The sequence below is a fragment of the Pararge aegeria genome, chromosome 12, assembly GCF_905163445.1.
Source record: "Pararge aegeria chromosome 12, ilParAegt1.1, whole genome shotgun sequence".
NCBI lineage: Eukaryota > Metazoa > Arthropoda > Insecta > Lepidoptera > Nymphalidae > Pararge > Pararge aegeria.
Genome location: NC_053191.1, coordinates 10335698 through 10356896, shown reverse-complemented (window position 1 = coordinate 10356896; position 21199 = coordinate 10335698). Strand labels below are relative to the sequence as shown.

At 34.7% G+C, this 21199-nt stretch overlaps 1 protein-coding gene across 1 annotated transcript; it reads right to left on the bottom strand.

Moving 5' to 3' along the window:
* Window positions 1–317: 317 nt before the first annotated feature.
* LOC120628088 (nucleoporin 88) lies at window positions 318–20888 on the bottom strand. The gene is made up of 15 exons (XM_039896303.1): window positions 20604–20888; window positions 20136–20305; window positions 18961–19074; window positions 18281–18490; window positions 16698–16866; window positions 16397–16516; window positions 14911–15010; window positions 13642–13804; window positions 12758–12857; window positions 12070–12183; window positions 10568–10705; window positions 3293–3381; window positions 2236–2392; window positions 1017–1105; window positions 318–572 (listed from the first exon to the last, which is right to left on the bottom strand). Exons 1-15 carry the CDS (start codon window positions 20808–20810, stop codon window positions 506–508), a joined length of 2007 nt encoding a protein of 668 aa, XP_039752237.1. The 5' UTR covers window positions 20811–20888; the 3' UTR covers window positions 318–505.
* Between the last annotated feature and the right edge of the window lie 311 nt (window positions 20889–21199).

Here is a 21199-nt window from a genome sequence, read left to right as displayed (position 1 = left end):
ACACCATACATTAGCATTCTGCAATTGTCCGAGCCCTGTTATTAGACACAACTTAGTAGACCTTTTTATAAGTAACTTTCTACTTTTTCTTTTGTTACATTACCGTAATGATTTAATCAAACCGGTTCAATCGAGTTTACAGGTCGGTGTGAACTTTAGGGGTAATACTATCTCACTGCACTATGTCTGTCTAGCCTAAATATATGTAACTCGTGAAAATACTCTTGAAAATGCGTAGGTGAGTCAAATACTGTGTTCATTAACAGTAAATTAGGATTTTTTTTAAATATATAAAAAAGACAAAAGACACAATAAAATAATGAGAAATAGACAATTTTTTTTATTAACTTCCTCGTAACGAAATAATCAAAATGACGTGACTTATTATATACGAAACACTTTATTTATCTTAAAGTGCTTTATAATTACGGGTAATTAGCATTCTCTTACATGCATTTTAATTAACAATAATTATTTTATAAGTAAATTAAGTAATTAATATTTTTTATACTACGCCTAATTGGTCCTTTAGTAATTTCGTTTCTTCGATCAATGATGATATCTGTGTTGTCCTGAAAAGAAAGAATAAAATATACCTAAAATCCTTGCCAGAAATATGTATGAATTATAGAATTTCAACTAGACGAAAGGTCGAGAAAGTTGCATTGAATATGCCTATTTGTTTCGCGGCGACCGACAATATAATCAGCTCTTTACAGACTATTCAAATTAAAAAAAAAAAAACTGTAATTTCCTGTAATCAAAAAGAGTTTTAATCTGTCTCTTATTATCTCTCGTTATGGCAAACAGAATAATGTGGATACGTAATTCTGTATGCTACATGATAGTATTTAGCTGAATACCAAAATCATTACCGTATGTAATAAATACCCGTAAAGTGACGATTGTTATGAACAGAGAACAGATATGACAATGACAATGAAATAACATAACGTTGCGAGCCCCAGTCAAAGCGAGTGAAGCCGCAAAGAAAAGCTACTCAATAGTGAACTTACTGTTGCTGTAGGATAGCCCATATGGTATCGCTGTGTGACTTGCCAAGAACAGTATCTTTCTTCTTGTATTCTTCTTGCCATTTTTTCATCTGTAATTAAAAAAGGAAATCTAAGTATGCCTCTATAATAGAGTTACATATTTGTTACGTTAGCCGTGGAGACACTGGGGCCATGGAGTCTAAGTGCAAAAAAGTTCTTGCGAGACATTACGCCGCGGTTGATTGCCTCATCTGGTGCCAGAAGGGCTGGTTAATTTTTTGCGCAGAGAAACAGCCTGGCTGCTCAGCGTGGAACTGCAGCAAGCATTCTTGGCACTTTTCTACGCGGGCATGAGCTTTACAGTAATAAGCTCAGTTATAAGTTTTATTGTAACATTATCAATAAAAGAAAAAAAAATCTTTATATCATCATCATCGTCATATCATCAGATGGACCACTGTCGCTCTTAGGGTACAGGGCTCTTCTTTAATAGGACAAACAGTTTTAGAGCATAGACCCACCACACTGTTCCAATGCGGGTTGGTGGACTTACTTAACCGCGATTAACAGCTTAACGTGCTCTCTGAGGTTGACACCGCCAATTTACACACCGGAAGCAACTCAACCATTTTTGGCCCGACCCGGGATTTGAACCCAGGACCTCGTTTTCTGCAGTTGAACATACTAAGCACTAAACCAACGAGGCAGTTACAAATAACGTTACTTTTATTTAATCAACATCGTCATATCATGAGATGTACGTACGTCAGTGCTACTTTATCAAAATGTTTGTTTTTCTTTGTTTGTTTGAAAATTTTATTGCAAACACACATTTTATCCAAAGTATATACAGACTGAGAATAAATTTAGAATAGAAAAAGGGGCGTGCAAAGGCGATCTTATCGCTAAAGCAATCTCTTCCAGACAACCTTTGGACCAAAATGGTGCGAGATTACGTATCTTAACAATTATTCATTGTAAAGTCAACATCTCCTGCGTATGCTCCGGTTTCGGAGCGAAACGTGCGTTGAGGGTACATTGCCGAAAATCTGTTTGGTGTGTCGTATAAGGATTGAAGAAATTATAAATTACACCATACAGATTTTCCTGCTTTTCGGAATATAGCAAATTAATTTTCATAATACATTATAGTAGGTTTTTGGTCTTTAAAACTGAACGTTTTCAGCAAGATACTTTCGTTTGTTCCTCGCTTCCGTCCACCATCTTAAGAGTATCTTACCTCATCCTGCTTATGTTGCTTATGCAGTTTTAGGGTATGGACCTGCTCCGCGAGGGTTGCTGCTCTTCTCTGATGCTGCAACAGTTCAGCCAATAGTCTTCGCTCTTCTCCAGAGCTGCCGCATCCGGCACGCAAATTTCTCACTACTGCTGAACATCTGTATACACATGTATAAGTCAAACGTCACTTGTCTACACAGGAAGGGTTTCAGACCCGATTTTTTCAAAGTAATAATTGACGGACCGAGCAAATGGTGGTACTTGATGGTAACTCGAAAACCATCGCGATTAACCGAGGAACATTACGCAGGGAAAATGACCTTGAATGCGTTGCCGTGTGGATGATAAGCATGGTGTGCAAAATTACACAGGCCACCACGCCCTTCCGACCTGAACACAGCATCGCAACAATGCTATTTAGCGGCAGAAATAAGCATGGTAGTAGAACATCCGGCGTTTAACAACTTAACGGCGGTCAAGCTCTGCCCCAAAAAGCTAATGATTTTTTTAATGAATAATATAGCTACATATAGATACTTATAATATACAGATGAACACCCAGACACTGAAAAATATTCATGTGTAAGTCCAGCTGTGGAAGTCTACAACATGTCTATGATGATGAACCGGACGGGACTACCTTCACTGTCCGTCCGTCCTTCAGCAGCTTTTATCTCATAAACCTTAATAGGCACAGAGTTGTTTTCACAGAATGTGTTGCTATAGCAACAAATAAAAACATAACAGTACAAGGGGCAGTTCATAGAACAAAAAACGTGTGTTATTAATCTTCCATAATAATGTTAATACTATCTAGCGTTTCACATTAAATTTTAATTAAGTACGGAATTAATGAAAAACAAAAACTGATAAAGTAAAAAGTGATTTTCATTAATTTATATATGTATGTTTTGAATATTTTAAAACATTCTTAACTCTATAATGTAAATAAAACATTGTTTGAATTAAAGGACAGGTAATAAAAATAATACTAGGTATAAGAGGCATCAGTCAGAAAAAAAAACCTATTATTAAAAAAACGCCATAATCGATGTTACCTGTATTTCATATCCTCTTGGTGTTTCTCTACTAAGGCTCGCTTTTTCTTCAGTGCGGTCGATTGAAGATAAACGCTCTCCACTTCTTTCTATAATGCACAAAAATTAAGACCGGATTATGATAACTATAAGAATAGATATATATAAGAAGTATTAGCACATTTAAAAGAATCAATATTTAATAAAAAAACGCGACTACGATATTAAATTTTGTACCCACTAAAGAGTAAATACATTTTTGAATTAAATACTATGTAATACTAGCTTTAGAGTTTTAAAAAAACTGCACTACCTCCAACTAATTCTGATAAAAAATGTGGACGTACACCGATAAACTGAAAACGTCTGTGTAACAATTCCGGGTGTACATGCGGGTGTGTGATTGCGTAAACAATGCATATTGTTGCAATAACAGCAATCGCGGTTAATTTGCTGACAATTTTTTAAGACTACTATTGTCTTTCTCTGAAAATCTTCGTCAGATCTATGAGACTCAAATGGAAACTTTCGAAAAAAAAAAATCCGCGAACCGAAATCGAAATTTAAGAACGAACTTACATAGATAACCGAATAGAAAAACCGAATAGATAAGGTTATCTATTAGTTGGAGGTCGTATAAAAAATAGCATCACAGTATCTAAGTCGTAATATTTCGTTACATACCGAAAATAGTAAGCCGTTGTTTTCAATTACTTTAATAATTAATTAATCAACTTCCGAGTATGTTGGAGAAAAATATTGACTTTGATAAGGTGTCCCAATACGACCAGCCCCGCTATCATGTAATGAATCGAGCATCAATAAAATTCATCAATAAAAAGTCATTATGATGAAAGCATGTTCACAAATTATAAAGGGTGAGTTTTAAAACGGGCTTTTCTATTGCAGCTCCCCAAACCGATAAATATAAAAAGATTTGGTATTATAAAGCCATTCTATGTTTTTTAACTGTATTGAAACTGAACTGTAAGAATATAAAATAAAACCTTTTAAAATAACGTCGAAAATCGTAAAAAAGAGCTCTCGAAACAATTTCCAAAACTTGTTACTTGATAAATATTCATGAAGTTGATTCACTATTTGTATTTTTACAGCATTTTTTTATAGACTTTTTCAGGGACGAACCTTATGCGCCATATGATATCCGTCCCAAAAACTCACTTTATATATTCGACAACGTTAGTGGAGTGACAAATAAAAATATTACTTAATTTGATTGCAGTTTTCATAAGTCATACTCTCGTATTACCAAACAGAAATTATTTGAGAATAGACGCTCATTTAAGAAACTAGTGAAATAACCAATTCTGACTACCTTACATAGTAAATATAGTGTCATCTTTCTCACTCTCACCCTATTATTTTCCTACTACTGGGCTCACGCCTTTTCTTTCTTAGGAGTTTGAGATATAGGGCTAGGGACTCCCTTCCAGGGTAGGAATACGCCTATATATTATTGATGTATTCCTAAAGATGTCTTAAAAGATCTGCAACTTTGTTGTAAATAGGTTCTTGACTCAATAAAAAAGGAGACAGCATGATATGCTGTCTCCTTTTTCATCATGCCTCAAACAAATATCGATAAAATTCTTCTGGATAATATTCTAGATGACGAAATGAAACTCCTATTTTTACCGTTCAATACAATGCACTGGATGTTCCTATTGCCAAAATATAGGGTTTATAAAAACTTCCTAATCTTCAACAGCCGCAAGGTAAATTTTATTTCATTCTTTAGTGTATTATTTGCCGTTGTTTGTTATATGATTCGAACTTTAGTGTTTCCAACATTACAATCAAACGTTACCTATGATATTCTTGTCACTTTTGACGGTGTGATTTTCTGCTTCGGCTACTCAATAAGTTTCGTATTAAATTTATATTATAGGAAACTGAATTTAGCACTTCTTTTAAACGTACAATCAATTTTCAAAGCGTACAAGTTTAATCAGCACATGGACACTTTTATCGCAGTTTCTTGGTTTTGGTTCGCTGCAGTTGTTTTATTGCAGGCGAGTATAATATTAGTATTTCTTAAATATTTCAAAGTGATACCCTGCGATATTTTACTAATATACTTTGTGATGCACTTCGATTTGAATATAATTTATGCAAGTCGTTTTGTCAGTCTAATTGGGAGTCAATTGAATTTATGGATCTCTGAGCTAGAACGCATAAGTACAGTAGCTTTAGCAGAGAAGATAAATGATGATCAAAATTCCAAAGACAAGGACGAAGATGTATCAAGCATTCGAATGCCAGGTAAAACCGTTAATAGTTTATGAGATATATGATTGTTTACTTTATAAAAATAGATAATTTGAACTGAATTATTTGATTAATGAACTTTTCTTTGTTCGAAAAATGAATAACCTTAAATGCATCTACAATTATAGTTCTTTGATCTCATAAAGTGACGCGCGATTTACTTTTGGTAACCAAGTGGTCAACCAATTTATACATGTGTGTGAGCGAAGGTTAATTAGTACCGTCTGTGGCACAAAGGGTTAAAAAATGTACGAGTTGATTCTTATAAAACGAATATTGATATTGATGATTGTTAATTTTTTGTTTTAACGGGATAAAATGTATCCTGTGTCCATCTCTAGGACTCAAGCTGTCTCTATGCAAATAATTATTTGGATCAGATCGGCTGTGAAACCCTGCATTGATCGCAACAGATTGATACGAATGTCGTTCAACGATAAAAATCTAGATGACACAAAGACGACAAGCAGTCGTTATTGGCTGGAGACATAAGACGTCAAACCGATAAATTAATCGTCACGACATAGTGGGAACGCAGCTTTAGACGATGCCTAAAGAAACTACTTAATATATTATTTATTTAACGAGAAACCTTCATATATAGATAATTCAGTAACAATGTTATTAAAGTAGTCACCAGTAGCAATGTTAGGTATTTAATAGCTTTGATTTGCAGCAAATTCAAATTGTATACAAGACAACACGAGGCAAAAAGAGTGGCTAACACTATTACAAAATTACAAAAAAATATTCGAAACCTATGAAATGTACAAAAAGACATTTCAGATTTTAGTAAGTTATTTCTCCTTTTTTTTATAATAAAATTTATATGGTCAAGGTTCTGTTAAAATCCATGCACAATTCTCTTTTCTGTAGTTTTATATTCCACGCCATTGGTTGCCTGGAGGAGCAATGAGCCACCTAAAATGCGCTGTGTTGGGTCCTTTTCTACTTTTTCTGCACCTTCGTTTGGTTTTCTATAAGTTTTTTCATACATTAATTCATTCATACAATTTCAGATACTGTACGGCGGAGCAAAAAGTTTTCTCAATATAATCTTTTTTGTGCAATATTCGATTGAAATGTCCTTTGACGCTGTAAGTATTTCTGAAATAGGCAAAATTTTGAAGACTTACTGAAATGAAACAAACATTTTTCTTTAAATGAAGGTTGACCAGTACAAATTTCTGATTTATCTAACTGTAAAAATAAATATTGTATAGGATTTTTTACGATGAAAAAGATAAAAAAATTAACTGTCTTTTTGTCTTGAGATTTTTGAGAAAAAGCACAACGTTCACTCAATATTCAAACCCAATGCAAGTACCTAGTTAAGAGATTTACTAGACTTTTTGAAGTTATACTTCTATTTGCGCGTTAGGGAAAAATTATGAGATTAAATTTTAACGATCCGCGCGCACACTGTCACAAAAAACCGACACCCTGAAGTTAGCTATAAGGTTTGACAGTGTAAACTTTCAATTTTCAAAGTCTGTGGGCTCATTCCCGCGATTTATGTGATTCAATTGTACAAAAATCTCAATGTTGAGTGAAATTTGGTTGTCCGATAATGAGTCTATTAGTATTCCAAATTTAATTTTGTTTATTATGTCTATTTCTTACAAATGTAGAAATAATTTTACAGATGCGTTATAATAAAACTTTCAATGTATTAAATACCTTTTTGTATTATCAAGGCGAAAGATACAATTTTCTAAAAGATTTTTATCTTATGACGCCAAAGAAGTATAACTTCTAAATCGTATACATAAGTACACACACTTTTTTTTTACTTTAATAGACGATGGTGTTTTTTACTAATATTGAGATTTTTCAGGAAAGACAATATAGAAATATAGATATAATATTTAATTAGGAACCGTTTGTTTTAGCCAGACACGAGCATTATGTTTTATAACATTGCAATCTGTATGTTTGCTTTGAAGAGCTTGGTAATACTATTCCTTATAAGTACTTCCAGTCAACGGTTTTACGCAACTGTGGAAAGAGTTAAGTGTGCTTGTTTAAACGTTACACAGAACGTAGAAGATTTCCGAGACAATGGTAAGAGGCATCAAGTATCTTAGTACCTGCCTATGCTATAGAAAACGGTGTTAGCCTAGTGGTATTCTTGTTTTTTTTTCAGCTTATTTTATTGTATTTATATATTTATAGACGGCCGACTGGCGTAGTGGGCAGCGACTTTGCTTCCTAGGCCGTGGGTTCGATTCCCAAAACTGGAAAATGTTTGTTTTCCCGTGTCCGGGTATTTATCTGTATATTATAAGTATGTATGTGTATTATATTCATAAAAATATTCAACAGCTATCCATCCATTTTGGTGTAAGCTTGTGTTAAGCTTGTGTTATAGGATAAATAAATATAAGTAAAGTAAAATAAATATGTATAAATAATATACACTACACTACTTATATTTATTTATACATATTTTTTTTTACAAATTTTAGTGTACACCCTTACTTCTTTTTTTTAGTCTCTTTTAAAGAGCTGAGTAACTAAAGTGACTATGTAGCTCTTGTGGGTCTACAATTATTACCTTACAAACTAGCTTATTCTACGTCTACCTACATTATTCTTAAATCTATATATTATATTTATAATCTATTATATAAATATTTCGCGGTATTATTATTTAATTTTGGAATAGGGGTTTGAAAAACTTATGTTAACATCAGCAAACATTTAATTCCGAACCTCGCTACGGACACATTGCATCAGAATGTATTAAACATTTTCCCTTAAACTACACTCCCTTACACCCTTACTTTATAATTCAACTGTTAACTTGTCCTTTGCCAGGTTGCCTTGTAGAGTTCGCCTATTGTACCTGCGTAGTATTTGTTGATTCTTATTCTTGTTATGGATTTTGTTTCATTTTTGTGTATTTTCATGTTATTTCATAGGGCTTCGGCCTACCTTTACGGGGGACCAAGGTCGATCTCCGGCAATGACCTCTTACGTTTCAGAGCGATGTGCGTAAATATATTGGAAATTAAATAGAATCTAAAAAACTATATCAGAAACTTTTATTACCTAACTAGATGTTACCCGCTACTTCATCCGCTTTTGTTTTTCGAAAGACATGTGCCACATAAATGTGGCAGCACTTTATGTATTTAGGATAGCTAAGCCTGGTGTAAAATCTCCCGAGAGAAGTGAGCTTAATTTCGGGATAAAAAGATCATCATCCTATATTTCTTCTAATACCTTCAGGAATATGTGTACAAAGTTTCGAGATGATTGGTTTAGTAGTTTTTCCGTGAAAGCGTAACAAACAAACTTACATACACATTTATAACATTAGTAGGGATTGTTGTACTAAAAGCAAGTTAGCTGAAGAGTTGCTGACGAATTTATGCTTTAAAAATAACAGAGATTAGATGCATTATACACTGACGTGTCAGCATACTCAAAAACTACTCGTTTTAATCTCGTACCAAGGGAACAGATGATAGCAATTATGCGCAATGTTATATATTCTAAAGAAAATTTGGAACTAAAACTCCCCTGGGTTATTGGAAATACTCAAAGATATGATTTTTTTGCCGTATGGTGACGGTTAGATCAGAATGCAGTTGGCAACACCCCTTCTATTCCCACGGATGTCGTACGAGGCGACTTAGGAATATAGAACGAGCGCTGTTGCTCCAACTACCATCTGCTGCGACCCCCTCTGCCCAGATTGTGGGCAAACCCTCCCGTCGGGAGATATTCCAGCAGTGGACTGTTAATAGCTATTGTTGTTTTTTTTTTCTTTTAGGTGCAAGACAGACGTGCAAGAACATTCTACGTCTAAACAAAGTGGCCTTTGAGAGGATGCAAGCGTGTCGAGTGTACGTGGTCGACGCTGCTATGCCGTTAAGGTTCATCTCGCTCGTGTTGAACTACGTCGCTGTGATTATACAAATCGCTCTTGGCAGAAAATAACAACTAACTTTACTTTAATTTATCTCGATGACTCGGGATATATTCGTATTAGTAATTGATTTGTTGATAGTAACTATTTGTAAACTAATACTATTCATAGCTCGGAGAACCGATGGACGTTGGGGTCCCAGGACCAACGCAGCGTTGGTCAGCCCTCAACGAGGTGGACAGACAACCAAGGCAAGCCGCGTCGAGCCGCTGGAAACAAGCGGACCGGGACCGTATATTTTGGAGCGCCTACAAGATAACCTATGTCCACTAATAGATATCAATCGGTTAAAGTGACGATGATGATGATGACGATTAGTAAGCGATTATCAATCAGAATTCTATGTATTTAAACTTTCTATTTTTAATTATATTACTTTCTGGTAATGGCAAGGTTCCTTGGAAGCATCCGGCTCCGCTTTCATCTCTCACAAGATAGAAAAATGAATTTTAAAATGTAAAATATAAATTGTTGATATTGGAAAAGAGCAAATTCTGAGTTTCTTGCCGGCTTCTTCTCGGTAGAATCTGCCTTCCGAACCGGTAGTAGAGTCACTACACACAGACAGACTTGACGTTTCAAAAGTTCTTATATTAGGCCTACTTGAAATAAATGGATTTTGAATTTCTGTGCAAACAGTGCAAAGGCCAAGGCCGAGTTTGCAACCATTTGCCATCTTATTATGGTGTAATTATTTATAGTTAATTTAACTGGAACTAGCAAAAGAGTATGGCTTTAAAAATTATTTATAATTCTTTTTAATTCAACAAAAAAGAACTGTGTGTGTACTTATGTACACACGCTAGAAGTTATACTTGTCTTTGGCTAAACAATTTTATATAACGCTTCATTCTACGTTTGTAGAGAAAACGACACTAACAGTAGAAAAAAGGTATTGTTTTAATTATTGAAAGTCCTACCAAACCTTTTTTAGAAAAACTAAAATGTTGACTATAGCTAACTTCATGGTGTCGGTTTTTCGTGACGGTGTGCGTGCGCTTCGTAAAAATATACTCTCACCATTTTTCCCTAAAGCGCCAAAAGAAGTATAACTTCAGAGAGCTGCTTACCTGCAACTCGGAGAGCCAGTCGCGATGTTGGAAACCAAGAGTATTGAGTGTAGCTATCTTCCTTGCCATCACTTCCGAGGCTCTCTGTTGCCGCATTATGTATTCACTACGGAGTCGAACCGTCGCTTGCGTTAGTAACTGTAACAAAAAAAAAGGTTGTTAACATTTCACGTTTTATAATGTTTTGATAGTTAGAAACCACCAGACGTTCTCCGAAACTGTGTTTGACTAAAATATTTTTGAAATCAATACCTTTTTTTATCAGTAATTATTGGCGGTTCAAACAGATGGGCAACATGGTAAATGGAAAACATTTCTTGTACCTAACCGTGTTCATATCCTGGGGCGGGTAGGTGTTAAGCTTAATATTTTGTTACTGTTTATAAACACAATAAAAATAACCTAAGCTAATCGCCTCGTACGACAACTGCAGGAGCCTTCTAAGTTCTAAGCGTTCACCATAAAATGTGAAAATGGGAAAAAGTTTGTGAGCTACCAACATTCCGCGGGTTTAAAGTGATACGTGCGCGGGGAGTTTTCAATGATTTGCACAATGCACTGTATACAATAATGGCTGAATGAGGATTATGTACGCTCTTAATTCAATGAATTCATAACTACTCTGCCAATGTGTCCATTACTTGACAAATTTGTGATACCTTTAAAGCATTGGCTTATGGTAAAGCAGCTGATATCGAAACTATATTTATATGGCAGAAAAGAGCTGTACGATCAATATATAAACTTAAATCACGCGAATCCCTCCGTGAGAAGTTTAAAGAAATAGGCATACTTACTGTAGCTTCACAATATATTTATAATATTACAGTATTTGTAAAAGAACATATTAGTCTTTTTAAACAAAAAATGAACATAAACCGTCGACTTACAAGAAATGGTCATAAATTAGTGTAATCTGCATATCGTCTGCGACAGGTACAGAAGTCATTTGTGGGATTGAGTATACGCTTTTATAATATGATTCCTAAGGTGATATTGGACCTGCCAATGCATAAGTTTAAAGAATATGTTAAAACACAATTATTACAGCGAGGTTACTATACAATTGATGATTTTTTTAATGACAAGGTTGCTTGGAAGCATCCGGCTCCGCTTACATCTCTCACAAGATAGAAAAATGAATGTTAAAATGTAAAATGTAAATTGTTGATGTTGGAAAAGAGTAACTGCTGAGCTTCTTGCTGGCTTTTTCTCGGTAGAATCTGCCTTCCGAACCGGTGGTAGAGTCACTACAAACAGACAGACTTGACGTTTCAAAGTGCGTTTATTAGGCCTACTTGAAATAAATGAATTTTGAATTTGAATTTGACGTTTCAAAAGTGCTTATATTGGGCCTACTTGAAATAAATGAATTATGAATTTTGAATTGAATTTTATGGACTGAGCGTCGAATCTCACACTTGGCACTTTGGACACAAGTTGCTTAAAACCTTGGACCCTAGTACTAGTTCGGTTGAAATGAATAAGTCAAGTTAGTTTACCTCTAGACATTCCTTAGGATCCATCTCCCTTTTCTTTTTCAATTTGAGTATGGGTTGCGACACCTGTCTCTCCAACACTTCTAGTATTATTGATGTGAATGGTAGTTTCTGTCTCTGCAATTAATATAAATTTTATTATGAACATCTTTCAAACGACCCCTCGACTTGCATGCGCAACGCTAATGCCAATCTCCTATGAGAACGGAGGCTTATGTCTTTGGTTAAAAAAAACATTTTTTTTGGAGCTATGGTGATACGCTTCACCGTAACAATAGGAAGATCTTCCTCCGAGCGGATGATCGTGCTCGGGGACCGAGGTCTGAACATTCATCTTTGGAAGTTGTATACATAGTCAATTTTTGTGAACACTTCATTGGCGCGATGCCGGTTTTTGTGGCGCCATCTAGTTCGGTAATGTGGAGATCGCTACATTAATTAAAATTGATTTAATCATTTACATTTAGTAAATGGTAAAATAAAATTTCGGCAGCGAAACCGATTCACTGAACTGTGAAATATCAAACAAAAGATTCAAGCAACGGAACACTCTGATGGTGTCAGATCATTATTTGAACTTTTACGCATACGCATACGTTACCGGTGATCAGTAAACCAAAGGACAATATTTTAAACCGGTTCCGAACACTGCTTTACGTATACAAAATTAAAAAAAAGTATTAAAAAGTACCTCTTTTAGTATAGCATTGATGTCATCTTGCTCGAGCGCGGGATTTTTGAGTTGGAGCTCCTTGTAAAGCTGCTCTTCCAAATTGCAAGGTTCCAGGGACCTGCCAATTTAACCATCAGAATCAGTGTGACTCTAAGCATATGCTTAGGCGTCTCACGGTGGAGCATAGTTACCTTTGTTCGCAAGTGACATGGATTTAGAGATTAGACCTTCCACTCTGCTTCAACTTTCAAAACATTCGAAATTAATTTCATTTCAAGTTGACTTTACGTTTCCAAAAAGCTTAAAGTACGCTGTAAGCATTTTTGAAACGTAAAGTCTGTCTGTTTGTAGTGACTCTACCACGGATAGCAGATTCTTTTATATTAATAGTTTTATAATGAACGTGTTAGTGATTGTTCTCAAAGGTTTATGAAGTCTACTTATCCGCACTTGGCCAGCGCGGTTGACTATGGTCTCAACTTATTCTGAGAGACATGCGTGAGGTGTTAGTCTTTAGTAAAGTTATCTATTTGCATATAGGTATTATCAGTATTTATGTATATTATTCATAAAAAAAAATCATCAGTCATCTTAGTACCCACAAGCTACGCCTTCTTTGGGGCTAGATGGCGATGTCTGTATTGTAGTAGTATTTATTTATTATATACTAAGTTATTGTATATTTAGTGTTTATTAAAGTATTACCTAAACTCCTGCGCCGAACTGTACACATGCCGTGTAGTGAGCCAGTACTAGATTGATAATAATGAAAAATAAATTTAAAATGGCGGTCAGTCATACATGGCGTTGTTTTTGACAGAAATATTATGACTATTTTATGATCCTAAAATATCGCTAGCCAGTGACTGCACACAAAGTATATTGAAAATATTTATAAATACCTTGTGACAAAATCACCAGACGAACAGAGTATGAGGAGAGTACGTAGAGGCGCTGGTGTAATCGCCAGACCCACTAGTGGGCTTGATTTCCCGCTCGTATGCAAAAGATAACGGGCCGTACTTGGCTTGGTGCAGATCGCTTGGAGAATAGACTCCGTGTCACCTGATGTCATAACAATGTTTGATGATATTATTTGTGAGAACGTAAAAGCACAATCACAAGTTAGATTTTGACCGCAATCTTACCTGCAGGGCTAGCACAGACAGGCGACAAAAATGATACCCCCCTGACAAGGGATACGATTAATGTGTCCACCTAATAAAACACAGGAACATTGGGTAGGAGAAGTTTAACCCCGTTTATTATTACATATATATTATTTGAATATTATTTCAACTTGTGCGAGTTGATAAAGCTGTAGGAGAAGATAAATTTGTATACTTTCCCCGGTAAGATAATTGTCTCCTGCCATGCTAGCCGTGCTGATGGTAGGATGCAATTTAAAACGGACTTGGCTTGTCAGTTGGGGTTGTGGCAGTTATATTGAACTCATATATTAGGGGAGTCGGTATCTACGCCACTTCGTACCTACAAACCAGATGGCTTGGCGGCACGTCTTTGTCGATAAGCTGGTAACTTGGTACTGGCCATGCTGGAAGGCCCGAAGCCCACTAACGGATCAGGCTTGAGAAAACTTAGGAATAATAAAACAAATTGCCTCTGCCAGACATCGAGTCCGGGACGTTACACTTATACGGTTACCACTGCAACACGATAGTCATCAAATAGCGGTTCGCAGCTACGCTGTCCGCTAATACTTTAACAATACAACTAAGTGCGCCCCGCTGTGAATAAATAGCTGGTTGATTCCTTAGGACGCGAAAGAAGGACCTGTAAACCACCCTAGGGACTTTGATGTTTTTCAAGGATCGAAAGTAGTGTTACTCTCCGTCCTTCTAACTAACATTATGCCGAGAAACAAGTCGATTGGTTTTTTGTATAGGGCGTTAAGGAAGGACAAAAAAACTGTTTGTTTGTTCCTTGACCGCGTTGGTTACGGTTTTATATACGGTTATAGTGGGAACTGTTTGTTTTCCTGGTATAACAAGTAGCCTGTGTTACTCTTTGTCCTTTCAACTAACTCTATGCCAAAAAAAACAGGAGATTGGTATCTTGTATAGGGCGTAACGTAAAGACAAACAAACACACTTTCGCATTTATAATATTACTATGGATTTATGAAACTAGACTAGTTTGTTTAAATTTACCTTCGTCCGCTGCAGCGTACTCGCTTAGCCTCTCGAGTACGGGCAACGTGACCGTATGCACGCCGCCAGCGTGCGTGCATGCGTACGTGTTGCGACTCACCTGCAGCAACAACATTTAAAGTCAAGATACGGTACCTTGGATGCGTACGTAAAAACGTTTCCGTTCTAATTAAAACTTTTTTATATAAACAGAAGGCATTTTTCATTCATATATATAAATGTTTCGGTTCTAGAAAGGTGATTTGATCGTTTTCTAAATTTGTCAAAGCCCCAAAGGTCCAAAAATTAGTTTATTATTACATTCTGACCGTATATGTGGCCGGATCTCAAAAATGTTCATAGTGTTACTCGTTTTACAGTGCTCAACTCAACTTATTTTACAAATTTAAGCTTTAAATCAATATTCCTTTTTTTTCCGTAGGTGTGTTGAAACAAATGAAAACCACCCTACGATAGCGAGAAAACAAATCATATCAGAGATAACTGATATCTACTTTCTAGGGCTACTTAAAAATGATTTTTATTACTTGTTTTACTCAGTAGAAAATAAAGATATTGAATCTTTAGTTACTATTTTGCTGCACCCCATGTGTATAGAAGAAGAAGCCTTTAAAACTTAGCCTGCAGAAGAAGCTATTAAAACTTAGCCTGCGAATGAAATCAGTCAAATTTGTTGTAGAGTTGTCAAATGGTGATGTTTGTTCTAATATTAATGTTTGTTTTCAGTTCTTATTGTAGATTTTTATGTAAATACTAGCTGTCCCTGCGAATTTTATTTCGCCCTAATATATTTTACATCTCAATGTCATCTATAAATTACAATACGTAAAACTCATCTTACTCCGGATTAATGAACCTCTATATAGGTCACATAAACAGTTTTACGATTAGGTATAGACTACATGACGTGCGCTGTCAGTTGTGTTTTGTTTTTAATGAACGGCTAGACAAAACTTTGGATTTTAAATTTAAAAAAAAATATTGAATTTTAATACTTATTTTCCTATTCCGGACTAACAATCCAATCAAACAAATCAAAATTCATTATTTTTGAAATCGGTCCATCCGTTCTCAAGTTATAAATGGTGTAACTAACACGACTTTGTTTTATAAATATAGATATAGTAAGTAATAAAATTAAAGTATAATGTATATAAAGTTCCGTGTTATAGCATATTAATATTTTTGTTGTCTGTGCTGTCTTAGGTTAAGAACTAACACAACTATTTCTTTCTTGGTATATATTCAAAATTAACTTCGTTAGTTTCACTGATCAATCTTATTCGTGCCTTCTCCATCCACAAGACATTGACGAAGTACCTTGTTCCCAGTTGGCACAGACAAAAACCATAAACAAGAATTGAATTGTACATATAAAATGACAGATTTACACTAAAGTGGACATGACGTTATTTTCCATAAAAAACTATACTAAAGCTACATTTAAACATTTAAAAAAAAAAGATTAAACAATAGAATTACCAACCGGGTACAGATGCACGGGGCACACGTATTGCAACGCTGTTTGTTCATCGCCCATTACGATGTTCAGCTCAACAGACTCCACGACATACAGTGCGTGGCTTTCGTCGTCTAAATCTGTAGCCTGACGATTGGAAAATAGTAAACTGTCACTACGAATTCGGGAAAATTTACGATATCAGGATTTTTTTAAATAATCATTAAAAATATTTCATTGAAGAAATGTAAATATAAATTTCATAACCAATTAAACCAAATTTCTTAATTACTTAACATATAGGGACTGTTACATGGATTCTACTCACATTGGACAGAAGTAAGCAATGGTAAAGTACAGCTGATGCACTGGCGATAACCAACAGGGTGGGTGTATCAACTCCACCCAAAGCTGTTATGGCACAGGACTCTGATCCATAATTATCATCTGCAGGTGGGTACATAGCTAGAGGTCCTTTTAATTTTGTTTTTACCAGACTGAAATAAAATAAAAATAATAGAACTTGGTTATTAAAAATAGAGCAGACAAAGTCAAGAAAAAAATCAGCAGCATAACTGTGGTGAGTTGGTATTGTTACTGAACCTCAAACATTATGGCGTAGACGGAACATTGTGGAGGTGGTTTAAGTCTTACCTTACCAATAGGGTTCTGAGGGTGGTGGTTGCAGGCTATGAATCTGATCCGTTGGTCCCAACGTCTGGTGTGCCCCAAGGTTCTCACATGGACCCAATTTTATTCTTAAATGATTTTAATATAATAGTTATACAAATAATCGGCCGATTGACCTAGTGGGCAGCGACCCTGCTTTCTGAGTCCAAGGCCGTGGGTTCGATTCCCACAGCTGGACAATATTTGTGTGATGAACATGAATGTTTTTCAGTGTCTGGGTGTTTATCTAAATATTATATGTATTTATATATATTATTCATAAAAATTATTCATCTGTAATCTAAGTACCCATAAAACAAGCTACGCTTACTTTGGGACTAGATGGCAATGTGTGTATTGTCGTAGTATTTATTTTATTTAAATCTATTTTTGCAGATGACTTAAAAAAATGGATATAACACAATTAACAAATGGTGCCAAAATAAAAATATGCTTTTTAATCCTTCTAAATGTTTCCATATAAAGTTTACCAAGAATAAGTACACTTTTCCAACTACCTTGGAACAAAACTTCATTTTACACAAGGTAAATGTTATAAAAGACCTGGGTGTTAGTTAAAAAAGCTTCCAAAATTTGCAGCTCTAAGCTTGCACAATGAAACTACATTTTAATAACATGGTTTGTAACTTCCAAATGCTTTCTCTTGTTGACCAACAGTGTATTACTTATTTGACTTTTTTACACAAGCTCGTAAATTGTAACTTGGAAGCTCCTGAACTTTAGCATACCCTTTTGTGGTCTGCTAAAAAATACCTAGATTTGCTACTTACAAAACTTTTTATGTGAACAGTGGTAGAATGAATTTGGGCAGGAATGTCGCACTAAATCACCTAAGTCGTGTCTATAATGATCTTGCTTGCGCAAATAACAATATTGATCTATTTTGTCATAGGCCAAATGATTTTAAACATGCTATTATTTCTGCATTTCAAGTAATCTAGCTGCACTTTTGGATTATAATCTTTATTTTATTCTGTTTTAGTTTTGCTTATTGTAATATTACTTTTGTTTAACTATTTTTTTGTTTTTTGATTATATTTTGTAGTGTTCTGTCATGTACCTGTCATTTTTTAGTAAATGCTGTGCACACCTTTAAGTGGCTAGTCACATTGATTAGAAATAAAATATTTGTATTTCCTTTAATATGTATTGTAATCAAGCTGTTGGTGTTGCTTTAATAAATAAATAAGTATTAAGTACGTAAAACGTAATTTTACTCACCTTTTACTATCCAATTCACACTGCATCATATACACATCTCCATTTCCACTCAATATGAGAAGGTGTTCCGAGTCTGGGGTTGGTGTGAAATCCACTGCAGTATCTCCAAAACTGTCAAGAACAGTTCGCCCTAGCGCACCAGCTGGCTTTGGTCCAATACTGAACACTTTCACTAACTTTGGACCAGTCTTTAAGCCTATGTTGTACAGCCTGAAAATATTGTTCAGTAATATAACAATACTTCATTTTTTTTTGTATTTATACATACTAAATTTTTTGTTTGATATGAAACAAAGGCTGTCTGAGCGAGATTGGTTAGCGATGAGACTGCCTTAGCAGTAGTTAAGAATATTCTCTTTATTTTTTATTATGCAATATAGAGAAAATAAAGAGACATAATAAATCAACAGATAAAGCTGCCTAATTTACGTAAATATTAGGATTGGCATACTGATTAAGCATTTTTTAGAATGATGCAGTATCAAAGCCATGTTAAAGATATTAATTTTGCACCAAAAAAGGGCATAATCACATGGCAGTACCTAAGATTTTGTCAGTCAAATAAGCCAAAGACAAGCATATCAATAAATTATAATTGAATGAGCTGGTAAAGAAAACAAGGCACTCACTATATTAGAGAGGTTTTCAAAATAGTACAGTTGTTAGCTAAATAACTTTACCTCATAGTGTTATCTGAGACAAGAACTAGCAGATGCGAGAGAGACTTAGGATGCCAGTGCACACGGTGTATCTCCCCTTGCAGGTATAGGAACTTTTCATCTAAGCAAAAGCTCCTATAACAGATAATGCAACAAAACAAAATTTTTAGAGGTGTATACATGACACATTTTTTGAAATTAGATGCATAATCAATAAATAAGTAAATATACTACATCAATACACACCTCGCCATCTAGCCCCAAACTAAGAGTAGCTTGTGTTATGGGTACTTAGATGACTGATGAATATTTTTATGAATAATATACATATAATACTTATTATATACATATAACCACCCAGACACTGAAAAACATTCATGCTCATCACACAAACATTTCCCAGTTGTGGTAATGGAACCCAACGCCTTGGACTCAGAAAGCAGGGTTGCTGCAAACTGCGCCAATCGGCCATCAAAATACTATTATTACTACTATATAAAACATTAATGCACTACTCATGATGCGAAGCAATGAGGCAAAATTTTTTTTTGCCTCATTTCGGCGACTATTTTTATTATTATAGCCTTGTTAGTTCACAGAATCAAGATATTTTGCATACTATTGTCGAGATAATTTAATGGAGATTAATTCCATACTTTTAAAAAATTGATTTACTGCAATAGAATTGGAAAAAAACGCCAAAATAGGTCAAAAAAAATTTCTGTCCGTCATGTGTGAAACCCGAAAAGACTCTAACTTGTGAAAAAAATCCATTATTTGAGTTAAATTTTAGATATTATGTACATTTTATTCCACCAGGGGTGCGTGTGCATCACTTTCCTAGTACAGCTGTTTTTTCGGCAACTAATTTTGAACAACTTATGTTTCTTTTTTTTACTTTTTAAATATTATTATAATTATATCATTTTTGCATAACATTTAAACCATTAATTAACTACTAAAATTTAGGTTGGATACTGTAAGAAAAACATTTAAAGCTATAGTTAATAATGCCAAACTTATATTCTGATGAAAATGTGAAAGTAATTTAAAAATAATTTACACCTGATAAAACAATATTATCAATTAAGATCAAATAATTCTCATTTTAGACTTGATTTATAACTATCCAAATGAAGTTTAACTTCAAAAACACTTGTGTACAAAGCAATAATTATTATTACAGTTTAACTTACTTGCACAAAATTGTATGACTGCCAGAGTCGAAAAGACCACCACGACCCCACCTTGACGGCAGCTCCGCCACTGTTACCCCTCTCGATCCCCATATACAAAGTTTACTGCTGCACCCACTACTAATGACATGCTCCACAGTGAATGCTGGTGGAGAGAGCAGATGAAGTTTCTGTAACCAATAAAATTAACCTCTGTAAAGTTTTTTGTGTATTTTTCTTAGACTAGACTGCATTAAGAAAACATCTAGTATCAACTTACAATAACGCAATAAATCCATACTAATATTATAATTCCCTGTCGCAATAAAAAAAGTGCACTTAGAACTATTTTTCTGATGTTTACGCATTTATAACTTTTGGGTTTTATTTTAAAATGCAATATCTGTGGCAAAACAACATAACCTCGGAAAGTTGCTTTTATTACTCGAGTCTCTACGCTAGTATCTGTTTAAGCATTTTAATTGTTACCTGATATGGAGTTTCTTCATCATTTTCTTCAAGTCGCTTCAAATTTACACTAAATAAGCAGTTCTCAACAGAATTCCAGATATACAAAACATCATCTTTAATTTCGAACAAGTTGCGCAATTTTGAATCGCAATCATCCAAACTTTCTTTTATGTCTTTGAATATCTTATGGCTTGCTAATTTAGTTTCATACAATCGGAAATCCATCGTAATTCATAAAATAATAAACTTTAGCGACAATACAACTTGTTTTGGAAAAACGGCGGTTCTGACAAATATTATTTTGTCTATGCCAGTGGACACTGGACAATAATAAATCATAATCTGTGGTTTTGCCAATTTTTTTTCTTCCCATAGGGAAAATGCAAAGGTATATGACCGTACAGCCATATCTTCAGTGTTTAATATTCATGTCTTATTTGATTGTAAGGAATAAATAATATATTGAATTCGTTTCATGTACAAAATGTTTAACTGACCTATTACTTTACTGCAAATAGAAACGAGCTTTGAACGCTTTGTTTGTTGGTCTGCTGGTCTGTTGGTCGGTCTGTATCATCGTCGGAAACCTGATATATTGCTCTCTCCATCGCCCG

Coding starts and splice junctions, on each gene's coding strand:
- LOC120628088 (XM_039896303.1), bottom strand. CDS start 20,810: ATGGATTTCCGATTGTATGAAACTAAATTAGCAAGCCATAAGATATTC. Junction 15,011..16,396: donor GCCCCGTGCATCTGTACCCG/GTTGGTAATTCT, acceptor TTGTTGCTGCAG/GTGAGTCGCAACACGTACGC. Junction 10,706..12,069: donor ATCCTAAGGAATGTCTAGAG/GTAAACTAACTT, acceptor TTTTTGTTACAG/TTACTAACGCAAGCGACGGT.